General features: G+C 31.0%; 2 protein-coding genes and 1 non-coding gene across 3 annotated transcripts; 1 reads left to right on the plus strand and 2 right to left on the minus strand.

The window, feature by feature from the left end:
- Positions 1-372: 372 nt before the first annotated feature.
- LOC113404656 (signal peptide peptidase-like 3) lies at positions 373-13,269 on the minus strand. Its single transcript, XM_026645611.2, has 10 exons — positions 13,077-13,269; positions 12,397-12,538; positions 7,507-7,658; positions 6,281-6,400; positions 5,585-5,764; positions 4,870-5,032; positions 4,508-4,644; positions 4,180-4,295; positions 3,776-3,934; positions 373-3,163 (listed from the first exon to the last, which is right to left on the minus strand). Exons 2-10 carry the CDS (start codon positions 12,465-12,467, stop codon positions 3,086-3,088), a joined length of 1,176 nt encoding a protein of 391 aa, XP_026501396.1. The 5' UTR covers positions 12,468-12,538; positions 13,077-13,269; the 3' UTR covers positions 373-3,085.
- An 876-nt stretch (positions 13,270-14,145) lies between these two features.
- LOC113404659 (uncharacterized) lies at positions 14,146-14,782 on the plus strand. Its single transcript, XR_010309508.1, has 2 exons — positions 14,146-14,374; positions 14,551-14,782. It is a non-coding gene; the product is annotated as an uncharacterized LOC113404659 (transcript).
- Positions 14,783-15,032: 250 nt separating this feature from the next.
- LOC113404601 (uncharacterized) lies at positions 15,033-15,587 on the minus strand. The gene has a single exon (XM_026645530.2). It carries the CDS (start codon positions 15,585-15,587, stop codon positions 15,033-15,035), a length of 555 nt encoding a protein of 184 aa, XP_026501315.2.
- Positions 15,588-15,793: the final 206 nt, after the last annotated feature.

Here is a 15,793-nt window from a genome sequence, read left to right on the forward strand (position 1 = left end):
GTCATTTTTATTTTGTTATCCTAGCCTGGAATTAAATTATTTAAATGAATTGTCAGTCATTAGTATGCCCGCCCATTTTCAAACTCATGAGCTGTCTTGATAATGGTGAAATACATCTTGAAAGGTCAAGCTAATAAAAGTCTGTTAAAAATAGAATAGAATTCATACAAAGAAGAAAACATGCATTTATGCAAAGCATAAAATGAAACAAAGTGTTAAGACCCTTCGAATTATATATTGTACAGTAGAATGAGTGCTATTCTTGGAGTTGAGTTATCCTTTCTGTACTGTTTAGTATAAAAGTTTATGATATAAAATAATAGATTATTACTAATATTATAAATGCGCTTTTTAACAGGAAATAAAAAAAAATTCTCATTTAATATTTTTATTAAGTATTGTTTGTTACCATCCATCTCATATACATATAAAAATATTAAATGTATTTTTCCAAATTTGTGGATAAGTAGAATGTCATGTGTGGGCAATATATACATTAACACTTTAGATGTGATGAGACAGTGACATATTACATCAATTTCACAATAGTTATTATGTACACAATGGAAAAACAGTTGAAATTATTTCTTTAAAAATATTCCAAAAAACAATTACAAAATATTCCTTTACATAGCCAAACTTAGCCAGATCTTATATATTCGGTCATATTAAATAACAAACGGAATTTTCTAGGTACATGTCACACAATAAGTCCACTGGAAGGCGGTTCAGAAAAAATTATGCTATAAAATTAAACATTGGAATCTATTCGACAAACCATCATGTATAAGCCTCAATAAAATTATATCACCATTACAAAACAATACTGTTCAATATTTATTAGTTTCAATAAATCTAATACAGGATAATAAAAAAGGATAAATATTAGTAAAAAAAAGTTTGACATTATCCTCTACAAACACTCTGTTTACTTAAATCTAAAATAAATTTATTAAATTCAATCAAATATTTTACAACATTAGGGTTGCTATAATTACAACAACAATTTAGCCTAAATTCTAGTTAGGGTATTATCTTTTTATAATACTCCTTTAACATATAGAAAAAATCTTCATTGAAAACATCAGTCTAAGGCAGTGATAATAAAGTTTTGTTCATAATGACAAAATAAACCTTAGAACTCATATACCTTTATATTAAAAACTACTTCAATTAATAATTAAAGGTATTGTTATAATTTATGACAGACATTAATTTAGATGTTTGATCAATATGTCTAAATTTGATGTTATCTTATTGTACAATCCATTTTTATTTAATTTCATAACCCTTTACAACAAGGTGCGATTATCATCAGTCACTGTATGCGGTTTTAAAGAAATATATAGTTGTCAAACTAAACATTACATATTTTATAATTAGTATCATTTAAAAAATGCTAAAATTAGTTTTAATTACAGAAATTTACATAATTAGTTATAAGTATAAAGGTATAAAGTAAACATGGCATCTGCACAGTTATCTTTAAATGAGATTCATGGAAGGTGGTTTAAAGTATGTATAACAATATTAATCTGTTAAGCTACTTTCAAGTTGCAAGAAACTAAAATGAGTGCTGAGAACCTAGTTCATTCTAATATTTGGTTTAATCTCAATACTTTATATTAATTTATTATAATAAAGGTTTTAAAAAATCTAGAGTAATGTTTTGTGTTTACCATAAATATGATTGAAGAATTGTATTCAAACCAATTCTGTACTATTAAGTTACATAATGAAGCACAATTTTTGAGATCCTAAAAATGTGTTTGTCTGGAAACAATTGTATCTGAGTCTGTTGTTTGGCATGCTGTACATATAATATAATTAGTAACAGTAAAGAAAGTTAAATAAAGAGTGCGACGATTTTGTTATGCTTTCCAATCAAGAATATGCATATTTTATATGAAATATTTTGATAATTTTTGTTTAAACAGTTCCAGTATCAATTATTTTGGTGTGACGTTTCTAAGTTATAAATAAATGGTGTATAAATAATGTAGAAAAATCTTTAATCTCAAAAACATGAGCCATGTAGAACCCCTAAATATAAGAATTCGTTATTAGAACTTCATCAAGACTGGATCACATTATTTTCATCTACACATTTTATTTTTAAATAAAATAAAATTTATATTTTCTTAAATTTGGATAAATATATATTTTAGTTTAGTTTTTTAAAGAAGTTTAACGGATTTATAACAATATAGAGATCAAAAACTGTTTTCGTCGGTCTGTGTAAACTACTCCTGCATTAAATGAATAACAAGGTTACACTAATAGCTGATTCAGGGTGAATGCTTAGAGCAAATTCTATTAAAGAAAATTAAACAGATCCCATAAAAAGCTGTCTTCAAATACTCATAAAAGTTTACATTTTTTTTTAACTACATTCTCTTTTTTAATTGATAAATTGAAAATGCAATTTTATTACGCTATTTGATGAAAATGATTAATTGGCTCCCTTGTTTTCTAAATAGTTTTTACAAAAAAAAATCTTCGAAATACACATTTGTCACCAAATATTTTTTATTCTTTTAACAATTGAGTAAGAGTTTAATAGAAATAACATTAAATCATAATCATATCCTTCACTGGTCTAACATATTTATATAAAATTACCATCGCCTGTAACTTCTGAACATTTTTAGAACAAAATAGAAGCATACCAACTAACCTTAACATACATCTTATGTCTTTATATTATCTCTGTCATAAACAAATTAATGTTCACTGAGGCCAATATGCAAATGCAGTTAGGTTTGTAAAGCAAGATATATTATACAAGATTTCGGACTTTTATACGAAAACTAGTTTTGAAAGTTTCCACTTTAATAATAATCAGACAAATCGTTTTTTACTTATAAGCAATAACTTTCTACTTTCATAATAAAAAAGAGCTTTACTTACAGCATACCTTGCCTTTTAACTCATAATACTTGACTACAGTTTTAGTATCTACTTCCTGTATATTTCTAATCAACATTTTGAATGTCTAAATTGATAAATATTAAGAAGTAGATGTTAGACCTAACTGAAGATGTTGTGACCTCTGGCTGTGTTCCTATGTAGATTGACGAGGCAGTCACACATCAAAATCAGCTCCTAATTTGCCCGTCGTGGGTGCTATAAATGGTTCGCTCCACATTCTTCTGAGATCCCCCTAGAGTATAATAAACATTATTATTAATATAGAGAAGAAAATTTTAAAGTGAAGTAAGATTTGTTGCAAAAAATGTTTAGTGATATATTGCAATGTAATACATTTTCTAGTCAAGTCACAAGAGTTGGATAATAGTCTACTGATTGGATATTAATTCCGATCGATGCTACGGTCCATCCAGATCAGTACTTCGGCTTAAAAGATTTTGCTAATGCCGAAGGTTTATATTGATATGACAAAAGCCAAAAACGAAAGAACTCAAATATTTTGTATATCTGAGACCGTGAAATCGCTATATAAAATTAAAGCCCATTTTAAATAGATTTATTAAAAACATATTCTACATACTTATGTAACAATAATGAAATTATATTTTTGTTCGAAAAAGCTTTTAGAAGTACTTGATGGTAGGGCTTTGTGCAAGCCCGCCCAGGTAGGTACCACCCACTTATCAGGTATTCTATGGGCGGTAATAACATAAAAAAAACTTTTATATGGTCAAGTGCTACTACTGATAACTGATACTGTGTAACCATTTTTTGCTACTGGCAAGACTTAATAATATTGATATTATTAGGCACTGTCTGAATAACATTGATATTGTTAAATCACCTTAACATATGCCATAGTAAGCAGCGGCAAAAGCGTGAACGGCACGAGATACAGTAGAGCAGGCTGCGCTGCCTTGAACACCTCCGCAGATACCGTGGCCGTCAGTAGCCCCAGGAAATAACCCAGCAACGAGCAGTGGAAGTACGTTAAGCGGGAACCCTGTATTAGTAAATTATTACACATTCAAATCTTATATCCTCGATTCTGCAGAGAAGATTTGGAACTTATTCAAATTGTTGGTGAATACAAAGGTTTCAGAATTTGTTGATGTTTTTTTTTACCTGCGTGCATAAATTATTAATACCAAATAAGCACATGAAAATTTAGTGCTGCTTCCGAATCTTTGGTTCAGATCCACCACTTACTCTCTTTCAGTCGAGATATATCAAATTAAAACTACTCACCATAGACCGAGGGCCGGGTACTTGGCCCATTTGACAAACGAGCGTCGCTTTTTTATAGGCGTCATATCTCAAAACGAAACACAACAGTAAGCCCGGCATGACGATGTCACCAAGACCTGGTTAAAAAAAATTGAAATGTATAAACTTTAATTTGTTACTATGTTTTTATTCTTATTTGTCACTTTCAGTTGACTCTAGGTGAATGAATATTGATAAGTTCATTTATATACATTTAAATTAAACTCTAAGTTTTTTAAATATATTTTTAGAAATTGTGTGTGTACTAGTCTATTCTTTTAATAACTTGAATAAGTAATCGTAAGCTAACCAAGCATGGAGAAGTGTCCCTGGTGGTGCATAGAGGGGAACACGAGCTTGGCGGGCAGCGACAGCTTGGGCGCGTCCCGCATGGCGCCGCCCAGCTGCAGCCGGCGCGCCACCACGTTCATTGGGTTCTCCGCTGGCCTGTAACATTGGTACTTATAAATATGTTCGAGGTTTAACTATGCGAAAACAAAATTATAATTTTAAAAATTATCGGATTCAGTTACGATGTTCCATAACATCACAGATTTTTATCTAAATCATTTTATCATAACATTCTCTTCTTTGGTATTATTATTAGAACCTTAGAAATATCTTAGAATATAATTTTATGTTCATTACAGAAAATAATATTAATATACGTACCTTGTTGCCACTTTGACCATCACATTCGTGGTGAAAATATATGACGAGAAAAAGACCCAAAACACATCGTAAAGCAGCAGTCCCGTCAGCAACAACGTTGAAACCTTTAGCGAAGGTAATCGGATCAGTGCGATGAATGTTACGCACAGACCCATGCCCATAGCTAGAATAAACAAATACAAGCAAATTACAACCAGACTCTATTGGTATGGTACGGTCCCTCTTAAGATCTGAAAGTACTGAGTTTTTGCCGTCTGTTGTTGGTGCATTTAATTCAATCCTATAAAATTACTCGAAGTGTGCTTGTCTGAGTCTACTTGAATATAGAATAATTTTATTATTATTTTTTATATAAGCACAACAACGTAAGACGACTATCATCAATATCTTCATATCAGATCCTAACATTAATAGAAGTTATAGTGTTTAAAAGAACACACATTCGAATCCAGTGGCAGGAGGAATAAAAATAAATAAAAACTTTACACTAAAATTGACATGACATCATTAATCGAGATCAAAAATTATCTATGATATTAATTGTGTATACGTGAAAATGAGGCAGATTGAATGTGTGGATGTAACTAGTTGAATTGAATAATGTTGTATAATAAATAAAGATATATTAATCAAGAACTGTTCATAGTGCAAATATAGCAAAACTGTTAGCAAACCATAAATCTAAGGTTTAATTGTCTTAACTCCGTCTGCTTACCGTCCATGAGCAGCCAGTGGCCGGTGAGCACCCACACGGCGACGATGGCGGCGGCGAGCAGCGCGGCGGCCAGCTCGGGCGCCGAGTAGCGGCCGCACAGCGCGCGCGACGCGCCCGAGCCGCCCGCCACGTACTGGCACAGCGGCGTCAGCAGGAACGCCAGCGCCGCGCACGCTATTACTGCGGGGCGGATGAGTTCGTGTAATATGTTTTATAGCATCATCATTCCTTTAACCCATTAATTTTGGATCGGTGCTGCAGGTAATCGGCATTTGCTCAGCAATGCCCGTCATTGCGTAGACGTAGTCACTGACTGAATTTAATGTTCGTTATGATCTCATGCTGGGATACTATAAAAACCCATTTAGTAGCGTCAGCGTGGTATTAACAGGTTTTGTAATTATTATTTTTTGTAAAAATCCCAAGTATATTCGGGAAGATTTAAATTAAAAGTGAAACAAAGCCAGCGCAACAAAACTGAGTACATATTATATGTGAGTAGAATGTAGTGTCGAATTAATTACCAAACTACCATAATTATATTGAAGATTATATTTTTAATCGGCTCGATTTATGTCACTACAGGTAGGGAGGAGGCACTGATTAAAAACTTTCGTATTTAAACTTTGGATGTATGGGCGATGAAAAGACTCGACGAAGTTTGTTGATTATTTTTAATTACTTTTTTATACTTACTAGCTGTGCAAATAGCTACAAGAGTCTGCATGGAGTCGAAGAAGAAAAACATGATGAGCAGTGCTACGGATGAGCCTAGCGGGAAGCACAGTGCTTGCATCGTGCTCAACGTTTGTACGTCTGAAAATTTTTAAGTTTTTATTAAAAAAATATCTGTGGTGCCCGGTTTTACCCGAGTTAAATTTATATCACATACTATTCACGAAATCGTATATCTATTTCAATTAGGGATTTGCAATTTTAACGTGTTACTTAATTAGTTGGTTACATAATATTCGAGATGACCCGGTGGCTAGATCACGTGACTAAAAAGTAAAAATAATATTAAAGATGTATCTTCTTTGGTGAGATAAGATGTTCGTATGAATTACGTTAGCATCAATAGTTTTGTTCTTTTAATAATTAATTTTAAAACAAGGGTTTTACTATTTTTGAATTTACTAAAAATGTTTGGTTAAGTACAGGTGATAAATTTAATGTAATTATAGATCCGTTAAATAGCACATTTAGTATTTAACTAAAATTTAAACGAAGAATCTCTTACATTGGCCGGAAATGTACTTTCGAAAGTTTTCGAACCGATAGTCTAAACGATTTGATAAACAGCCGATACCGTTACTTCAAAACCGGAAATCAATCATTAAATTGTTTATATTAAATCTCATTAAAATACCGTAGTGAACTAACGTATTCCTTTTTAGATATATACATCTTATAGGTATATATAGCTGTCCGTTGCCACTTCGTACGAATAAAATATTGATTAAATTTTTTACTTTTTAACAACTACTCGACAATGACCTTCATAAAAAGTTACCCCTCCCATTTTCTAATGCATTCCTATTACAATATTCCTAAGCGTACTTATGAAATGGACTAAGCATGAAATTGTAAACGAAACCATTCTTAATATCATTATTACAATTTTTTTTTTCTTAATAGATGTAATTTACCAACTGATCTAAAACGACATTACACATTACTATTAACGAGCTTATACTACTAACGTACGATCTAAAATATAATGTACGTTCTGTCTATAATTACACTGAATTATATCATCATTTAAGCTTGAATACTACAACAGTAAGTATTGATGTTTGACGGTAAAATAACGGACATTATACCACAATCAATCAATCTAGAGCATGAAAAAAAAAATTAAAACTTTCCTTTTCTTAAGTCTCTCGATCAATGTCAATGAAAGTGTAAGAAATAATACTCACTATTATTAGAAGAGGAGGTGGTGGACGGCTTGCCGCCGAGTAGAGTTGCCTCTCTTTCCTTCTCTGCCCTCTCTCTTGCCTCCCGCTCCATGTTTAGCGAACGAAAGCTACCGTATACTATCAGCAGCATTGAAATTAGGCATGCTGACACTCTGAAACAGCAATTATAACCATTACATATAATATAAACAAATAATTTCTAGTTGTATTTATTACCACTATGGAATGGTTTCAAATAAATATTATTTTACAATAAATATCGAGCTAATAGATATATCTCTCAAGCCGAAGTAGATTCAACCGTGATCTACGATCATCATCATTTTTGTCATTTATTATTAGAACAACAAAGAAGTATGCACCACATCACAAGTATTAAAGTAATTAAAAGATAAAGACAGAAAATGATTACGTTAAATATTCAAACGGAGGAGGATGTTTGAAACAGAGATTTCAATTCTTGAATGGTAGACGCGTAGACGGATCGTCTTGATGGAAAGTTAAAGAACAGTTTTATTTATTTTTTTCCCATCACGGGCCCGAAGGGCTGTGTCGACGGTAGATGGCAACATTATCGGGTACGCTTTAAGCTGTAGTACAATCCATACCTCTGTCCGCTTTGGGCAGAAGAACTTTATGGAACTAAAGCCGATAGAATTCGCTGTTGCATTTCATTCATTACAATGATCAAGTACACTGCACATTCCAGCAGGGCCATACATGTATAGTGAATATTGTTGGTATATCATAACATAAGTACAAGTGAATAATAATGAAGATCATTACGGTACGAACTACGTATTTTCATATTATTAGTACGCTTCTGTTCTGTTTATTAGGATATATTGCACTAAATTTTACGCTCAATAATTATCTAACTTAATTATTGTTTAATAATAACTTGAAACATGTAACAGTAACATAACAAAACAATAAATAATATCGGTTCAACGACTCTCAGTACACAATTAATTTATGTAAATATATGATAACGATAGATAGCATTAAATTCGTTACAATTGAACATGCGAGGTACATTTAAGACGAACCTAATGACCTGCACTAATTAACCGCTAGACATCTAAGCGTCTTAAGTATCTGTATCCTGTTCCTTCGAAAAATATCATACAATGCAACAGTACATGTTTATAATTTGCTACCTATTCTGATGTCGGGTAATGTATGAATTTCGTGTCTATTGAGATATTGATCTTTATCTCTACATTGTATAAAACAAAGTCGTTGACTAGGCAACGGATATTAATGTAATTTTCATAAAAAAAAACAGAGTGATTTAAGAGGAATGTATAATATGATAACATTTATGGTGTGTAACTCCTGGATGGTTTAGTATTAGACTCTGTAGGTGGTGCTGCAAATGGGAATAAAATAAAATTCTTATTTCACACTAAAGAAGTCGGGACGAAGCAGTACATACATTTGCTAACCGATCTGTTTAACAGTTCTATGCATCGTACAATACGCTCCGCGTATTTTATTACGTTTCTTTAAACATCTCGTAATATTTCTAAAACCACCGATTCGTATTGCATATGTGAAAGTAAATATGTATGTATCTACTTACATGAAACATTTAAAATTAATATGATATTTATTTTCATAAGAATGAATGGGTCACTTTTTTTGACAGCGACAATTTTTTCTTCGACTGCTTACAATCGTAAATATTAAAACGAAAGTTCAATATCAAAAAAACCACTAGTTCTGACATATTTATTTTAAAAATAGAATTATATCTTACAATCTTTTCAATCTGAGTGTGATTTCATCAAATGCATAAATTCATTAAATTTAAAGATAAAGTTAATTAAATTTAAAAAAAGAGCGAGGTTGTTTATTTTTATATCTCGATACATTCGGCGATATTAATCATTTTTGTTATTGAATACGTCAAGCATGATTAATTTTTATTTAAAGAAAAGTGCCACAGCTAAGGGTCAACATACACGAGCCGCCGGTCACAACCCAAAAACGCCGCCAACAGCATATTTCCTGTAGTTTTCATACATTTTATATCGACTCGCCGCACACGGCTGACGCCGGTAAAGGGCATAACTAAGGGATTAAGTACTTGTTGTTTGCGTATTACTCCATATCTTCGTCTATTGTAAATTAAGTTAAATGAATATAATTTTATTTAATAGATTATACTTTGAGATTGGTAATAGTAGACAGATAGAAAAAGACTATAAATCCTTTTTAAGTTTATTAAATTAACACGTGGGAACGACAAGATTACTAATAGGTATTGTTAGTGTTATCAAATGATTTCAGAGATTGTGTATATTGATTATGTTTAATATAATTTGTGTTTATCCAGTGATAACTGAAAATTTATATTCATTCATAAAAGAGATTTTTACTTATCATCATTACATAATATAAAACAAAGTCGCTGACCGCTGTCTGTCCCTATGTATGCTTAGATCTTTAAATAATTTTAACGTGACGGATTTTGATACGGTTTTTTTAATAGATAGAGTGATTCGAGAGGAAGGTTTTTGTATACAATTCATGCACACTATAGTTAAGAAACACTGATAATTTTAGAAGTTTCTAATGTGATGTCGTAAAACACATTTTTGCGCTTATTTTGCAAAACGCTGGCTGAACCCTATGAGATAGATCTTAATAATGTACTACAGTATTGTTCAACTTAAAAAAGTTCTTCAAAAAAGTCCACGATGGCATATGTCTATCTCTTATAGATAACCCACAATAAACATTTTTGAACCTTTACTTTTTACGAGAAATTATGGCTTATTTTCGGAGCGATTTAAAGCAATACAGCCTTAATCCTTATCTAAAAAATACACTGTGCATTTAATATAGATCAATATGGCCCTTTACAGCATGTAATTTAAATTAATATTTTCGAAGATATTACAGATTTAAAATGCAAAGAGATAGCGGTTTGTATCGTCTAATGAGAAAAAACCTGTGAACGTTGTAGTATATTTAGTATCAGTATTGCACTCGTGCGAAGCCGGGGCGGGTCGCTAGTAGTTTTAACATATAAGTGTACAGGAGATGATAAAAATCCTTGTAATTCATGTAACGATTAAAAAAACAGATTATTTAATAGATATAGGCAGACGAGAAACACATTATAAAAAGTAATTCATCTTATCGACCACGTAAAATATTCGAGGCTGATAAATCATGGACAATACTACCTTCTATCACAAAACGCACATACCATATCAGTTTAACAAGGTCAATGATCATATTATATAGGGCAGATGAGGGCAAAATTTAATAAAATTAGAATTTTTCTTGTCTTTATTATTATTTATGAGCAGAACCGTTAAGCTGCTGCTGAGATGTACATACATACTAAAACCTTCTCCGAAACGCGGTGCATATTTTGGTATGGGTTTTATGTAGTAATTCATTTACTAGTTATTTTAGCTAGGCAATTTTTGATCAGAGGATCGGAATTGCGTTTCAACGGGGAAATATTGCTAGCATTCTTGCCGCCATTCTACGTGGTCATGATTTATACAGGAACTATTTTTAATTCTTATTTGTATATAGTTAGGAACTTAATGCTAATATTTCGTATGTAAATAAATATTATATATAGATGATATTTCTTTTATTTTTATATTACGTGTTCAAAATGCCTTTATAATATATCTTAACTCATTCAATAGGGTAAAAAATTCACCCATGTCGTCGGCATGTTAAGACGAAATTGTAGATACTGGATATTGTCATCGTAAGTCTGTTACTTTGTTATCGCCATTGTTAGTAGACAATATCAATTAAAACTTATTTCTGTTTAATAATATCATTAACATAATTTATACAATTTATTAATCATGTATGAATGAAAGTTTTTGCATAAGGGATCGCCACTGTGCCATGCAAACATATCATTATAGAAAGTGTTTTAAGGTGATTTTTTTCGGTTTACACGATCTTGTCCAAGAAGTAAGTTTTTCTGATGGTGGTTGTCATAATAATACAATAAAAACTTTTATAGCCACCATCACTTTTCCATCACTCTCGCACTTTTATATTAGTTGTAATAATGCCAAAGAATAGTGCAAAGAAAAATATATAAGCCTGAGCTGAACAGTCTCACTGTCTCCCCTAGTGACAATTGTCAGGAAGGCTAAATATAAAATTCTACGCAGACATGATTTATACTGGTATTTTTAACCTTATATTTAATAAAACTAATAACATAAATAATTCTCTTCTTGTTTCAATTAAAGATATATCTTCATTAATTGTTTGTTTGAATTATTTTATTACAGTTACAAATATATTTCCCTAATGCAAAAAGCTAATGAATTTTAATATTTAAAGATCTACTAATACTAAAAAATATTTTTGTCTAAAATTATAAAAAAATATATTAAAATCTTAAATGTTTTCTTATAATTACATTCCTTAGTATTACTTAGTATTTGAAACAAAGAAAAAAATTACAGTACGTCAAAATTGTGTAAGCATTATGCTCCTGCTTGTTTATTATTTTTAATTATTTTTTCTTATGAAAGTGGGTCCAGTATGGTTTAATAGTATAAAATATATGGATAGATCATAGATAGCTTGATGGATATAAATTGTATTTTAATATTTATGTCTCATTATGTAAAATAAAATTATAGAGTAAAAATATTAGCTTCAGTTGTAATAAGTCAACAAGTTATATCAAGTCAGAACATACAATAACATTATTGACTAATGAAAAATATCTTTAAGTCCTCTTGATAAAATTAGTGTATTTAATAGGAATTTATAATATTTAGTTCCTCTTAGATGCAAACAAACAGACAAACTTTTATATTTTTTTTTTCTTAGTCAATCTTTTAAAAACCATTTAATGTAATTAATTCATGAAAATTTGTGACTTACTTTGAAGAATCCATGATTGAGTAAGCCCACTTATATTCCTGATACTCCATATTAGCTCCTACTTGTGCCATATTTGTAGTCAATTAGATCTCAGCCGTAGTAGTTATATATCTCCAAAAGCAATTATTGTATGTGGAGCTTACTGTAAAATAAATAAACACAAACAAAATCTTTAACAAACTCTTTATGTCTGGATTTCTTCAAATTTTTCTTTACAATGCAAATTCTATAAAGAAACAATTGATCTAAATACAACTTTCTTATCAAAACAACACATCTATTGTCGCGTATATCTAGATATGATAGCAATTATTAAGTGATCCATAAGTAGGTCATATTTAAAAATTGTTTTAACATCTAATTATATTAACCGAACTTTGTACTGTTATTTTATGTTTACTGGTTAAAACTGACTTGCTTGTTAGAAATAAAAAAAAGGAAGTAAAACATTTAAAAATAAGTAGAGCACGAATACAGTGAGGGAGTTGAAGTGAAAGGGAACTCAGAATTCAGATTCAACTACAATTAATTGATGACAAAAACACGTATCACCAAAATAAGGCTTTGCCTCACCATGCAAATATAATAATTAGTCGCATCAAATCAAACTTATTATGATAATAATATCTAAAAGCAAACCGATATCAAGGAAGGAAAATATACAACAATAATATACTAACCAAGGACAAAAACCGCCCCTTAATCACAACACTTATCAGCCCCACAATGCCATGCTTAATATTTGTCGAACAGTTAATATTCAACTCACATTAGAACATTATTTTACGCAAAAAATATTAACTAAATCTTAATACTACTCCACGGCTTACGCTTGTCGATCGACAATTCGACAGCCATAGTTTAACCATAGATATTTATCTATTTGTTAGCATTTAATACTCTTCTCGACAAACATATTTATTTCACATTAATTTCGTTAAACTAACAAATACGTAAAAAATTAAAATCTTAGTCTAATAAAGAGTAAGCTCTTTATTAGATTAAGATAAATTTATAAAATTTAATACAATATTTATTTAGACAGCATTAGCAAACATTAAGATATTTTATTTTGTGATTTACTAAATAATGTGTAACGCTAATTATTATTTTTTATTGATTATTATTCGTAAGTAATAAGTAATTCATTGAGTCTTGAGTTCAGGACTCCCATTGTGATAGGTTGCATGATGTCTAAGAAACAGTGTTACTTTTGTCTTCATTCAAGGTTTCTAGTAGGTTGGTAGGTTGTTCGATGTAGTATAAATTTAAACTGGAATTTTGAGTAAAGTTTTTTTAAAATTAAAACAGCCTTGCATGTACTTTTTCAAACTGATAGTTGCCGGGATGAACGTTGCAATTACTAAATACACTAACAAGCAGTGCGGAAGAGCAAGATTTCTTTCCCTAAGGTGAAGCGAACTCTCACCAACCATTTATGTAAACGATCTTACAGCCTATACGATCCAATTTAATATTATATTTATGTGTTCAGGCTATAATAAAGATGCCGCCTGACCGGATTAAAATGTAGTTGTTATGTATTCTATGGACTAAATAGTTAGTTGTCATTTGACTATTGACATTGACAAATGACATACGTTCGTGGATAATTACGGATTTTTCATTGTTATTTTCACCGGAGTATGCCCTAATTGTAAGCATACTATTATTAAATAATAAGCAAATTATTTAAAAATTCAAGGTTCCTAATCAATAGGGGTGAATTTTATTTTAATGGATTTTCAGATTTGTCTTCTAACCTACAATAATTGAAATAGTTGGAGAGAAAAATTTTGTAAAAATGAAACTAACTCAAATTTTATTCCGTCGGAATCGTTTACCAAATGGTCATATTTTTCGTGGAAAAGACCGTTTAGTAAAAAGAGTTGAGCCAAAACATCTTCGTGCCGTAGAAAGTAACTTTGCAATTGAAGAGCAGAATATGTTTTATTTACGTCATCCATACCTGACTGAGGTAAGTTTTTACCCAACATGCAAGTGATAATCAAACGTAAACTAGTTATTTATAAAATCAGTAATAACTTTATTGTAATATGGAAAATCAACTAAATTTGGGACTTTACTCAGTGTTGTTAAGTTCTACATGAAATGCTAACAAAATAATTGCATAATTTTTAATATACATTTCAGGCTGAAAGTTCTGGGCACTCCAAAGCTTTAGGGAAACAGGAACAAAGGAAAAAATCATTTGAAAATATTACAAGAAGAATCTTCAAAGAGGATGTAACTCTATATGAACGACTCAAACATCTTAGGGTTAAAGAAAGCTGGGAGAATTAAAATGTCCCTACATAATATTTGTACTTGGTTAGATTAAATTTAGTTTACAATAAGATAAATAAAATATGGAGTTTAAAAAGTTTATTTTGTTTAAATATATTTAACCAGGATTTAATTATTAATAATTTTTAATAATTTATATCAAAAAAGTAGCATCCATAGTGGGTTAGTAAAAATAATTAATAGCTTACAGTCTATGTTAGTGAGATATTTATTATAAATTACTATTTCATCACAAGGTCGTGGCCGGGTATACATAAACGAACAATTTGACACACAAGTGGAGAATCATATCTCTCAGCTACTGTCTTTAGGATGGAGTTGGAGCTGGCTCATACTCTGCAGAGCAACGAGGCAGATTTATGTCTGATAATGGCGTAGAAGTCAGAAACATTAACTGTCGTGAACATACCTGATGCACTGCATAACCACGGCAGCCCCATCAACATCCTAAATCCATTATTATATTGGATCCGCAGGGCGCCGAGAGCTTGCTGAGTGTAGTTAACCCAAAGGCTGCATGTGTAGAACACTTGACAATAAGCTTTAAAAAGCGTCGTTTTAACATCGGCGCTACAACGTGCAAACCCGCGCGCTAACACATTACAACGAACTGCCAGCGCCTTACGTTCCCTCTCAATATCCATCTGGTCATCAAGGTCATCGGTTACATAATGTCCAAGATATTTAAATGTATGAACTCGTTTTAATTCACTTCCATTCAGACTTATCACGGGCATGTATTCTGGGCATTTACCACCATCGGCCTTGAATACCATAAACTCATTCTTTGTAACATTATAAATGAGACCATGTTTTAGAGCATAACTCTCACACGAGGTCAGTAGCTCTCCAAGCGCTCTAACCGTTGGGCTCAGCAGCACCATATCATTAAAACACTTTATATTATAGCCAACTTCACAGAAGACAAAATGGCTTTTTAATTGAGCTATTTTAGATAAATTTAATTATTTCAATGAGAAATTTTTACTTAAATCTAGACCTAGATGAAAAAGGTTTTTGTACTTTGAATTTCTTCAACTGTTGAAATTCTCAAATTCATATCCAGGCTTTCGACAAAAAATGCGTTACT

The sequence above is a fragment of the Vanessa tameamea genome, chromosome 21, assembly GCF_037043105.1.
Source record: "Vanessa tameamea isolate UH-Manoa-2023 chromosome 21, ilVanTame1 primary haplotype, whole genome shotgun sequence".
NCBI classification, from domain to species: Eukaryota; Metazoa; Arthropoda; class Insecta; order Lepidoptera; family Nymphalidae; genus Vanessa; species Vanessa tameamea.

Coding starts and splice junctions, on each gene's coding strand:
- LOC113404601 (XM_026645530.2), bottom strand. CDS start 15,587: ATGGTGCTGCTGAGCCCAACGGTTAGAGCGCTTGGAGAGCTACTGACC.
- LOC113404656 (XM_026645611.2), bottom strand. CDS start 12,467: ATGGCACAAGTAGGAGCTAATATGGAGTATCAGGAATATAAGTGGGCT. Junction 6,401..7,506: donor CACCTCCTCTTCTAATAATA/GTGAGTATTATT, acceptor AAAAATTTTCAG/ACGTACAAACGTTGAGCACG. Junction 5,033..5,584: donor CCACTGGCTGCTCATGGACG/GTAAGCAGACGG, acceptor TGTTTATTCTAG/CTATGGGCATGGGTCTGTGC.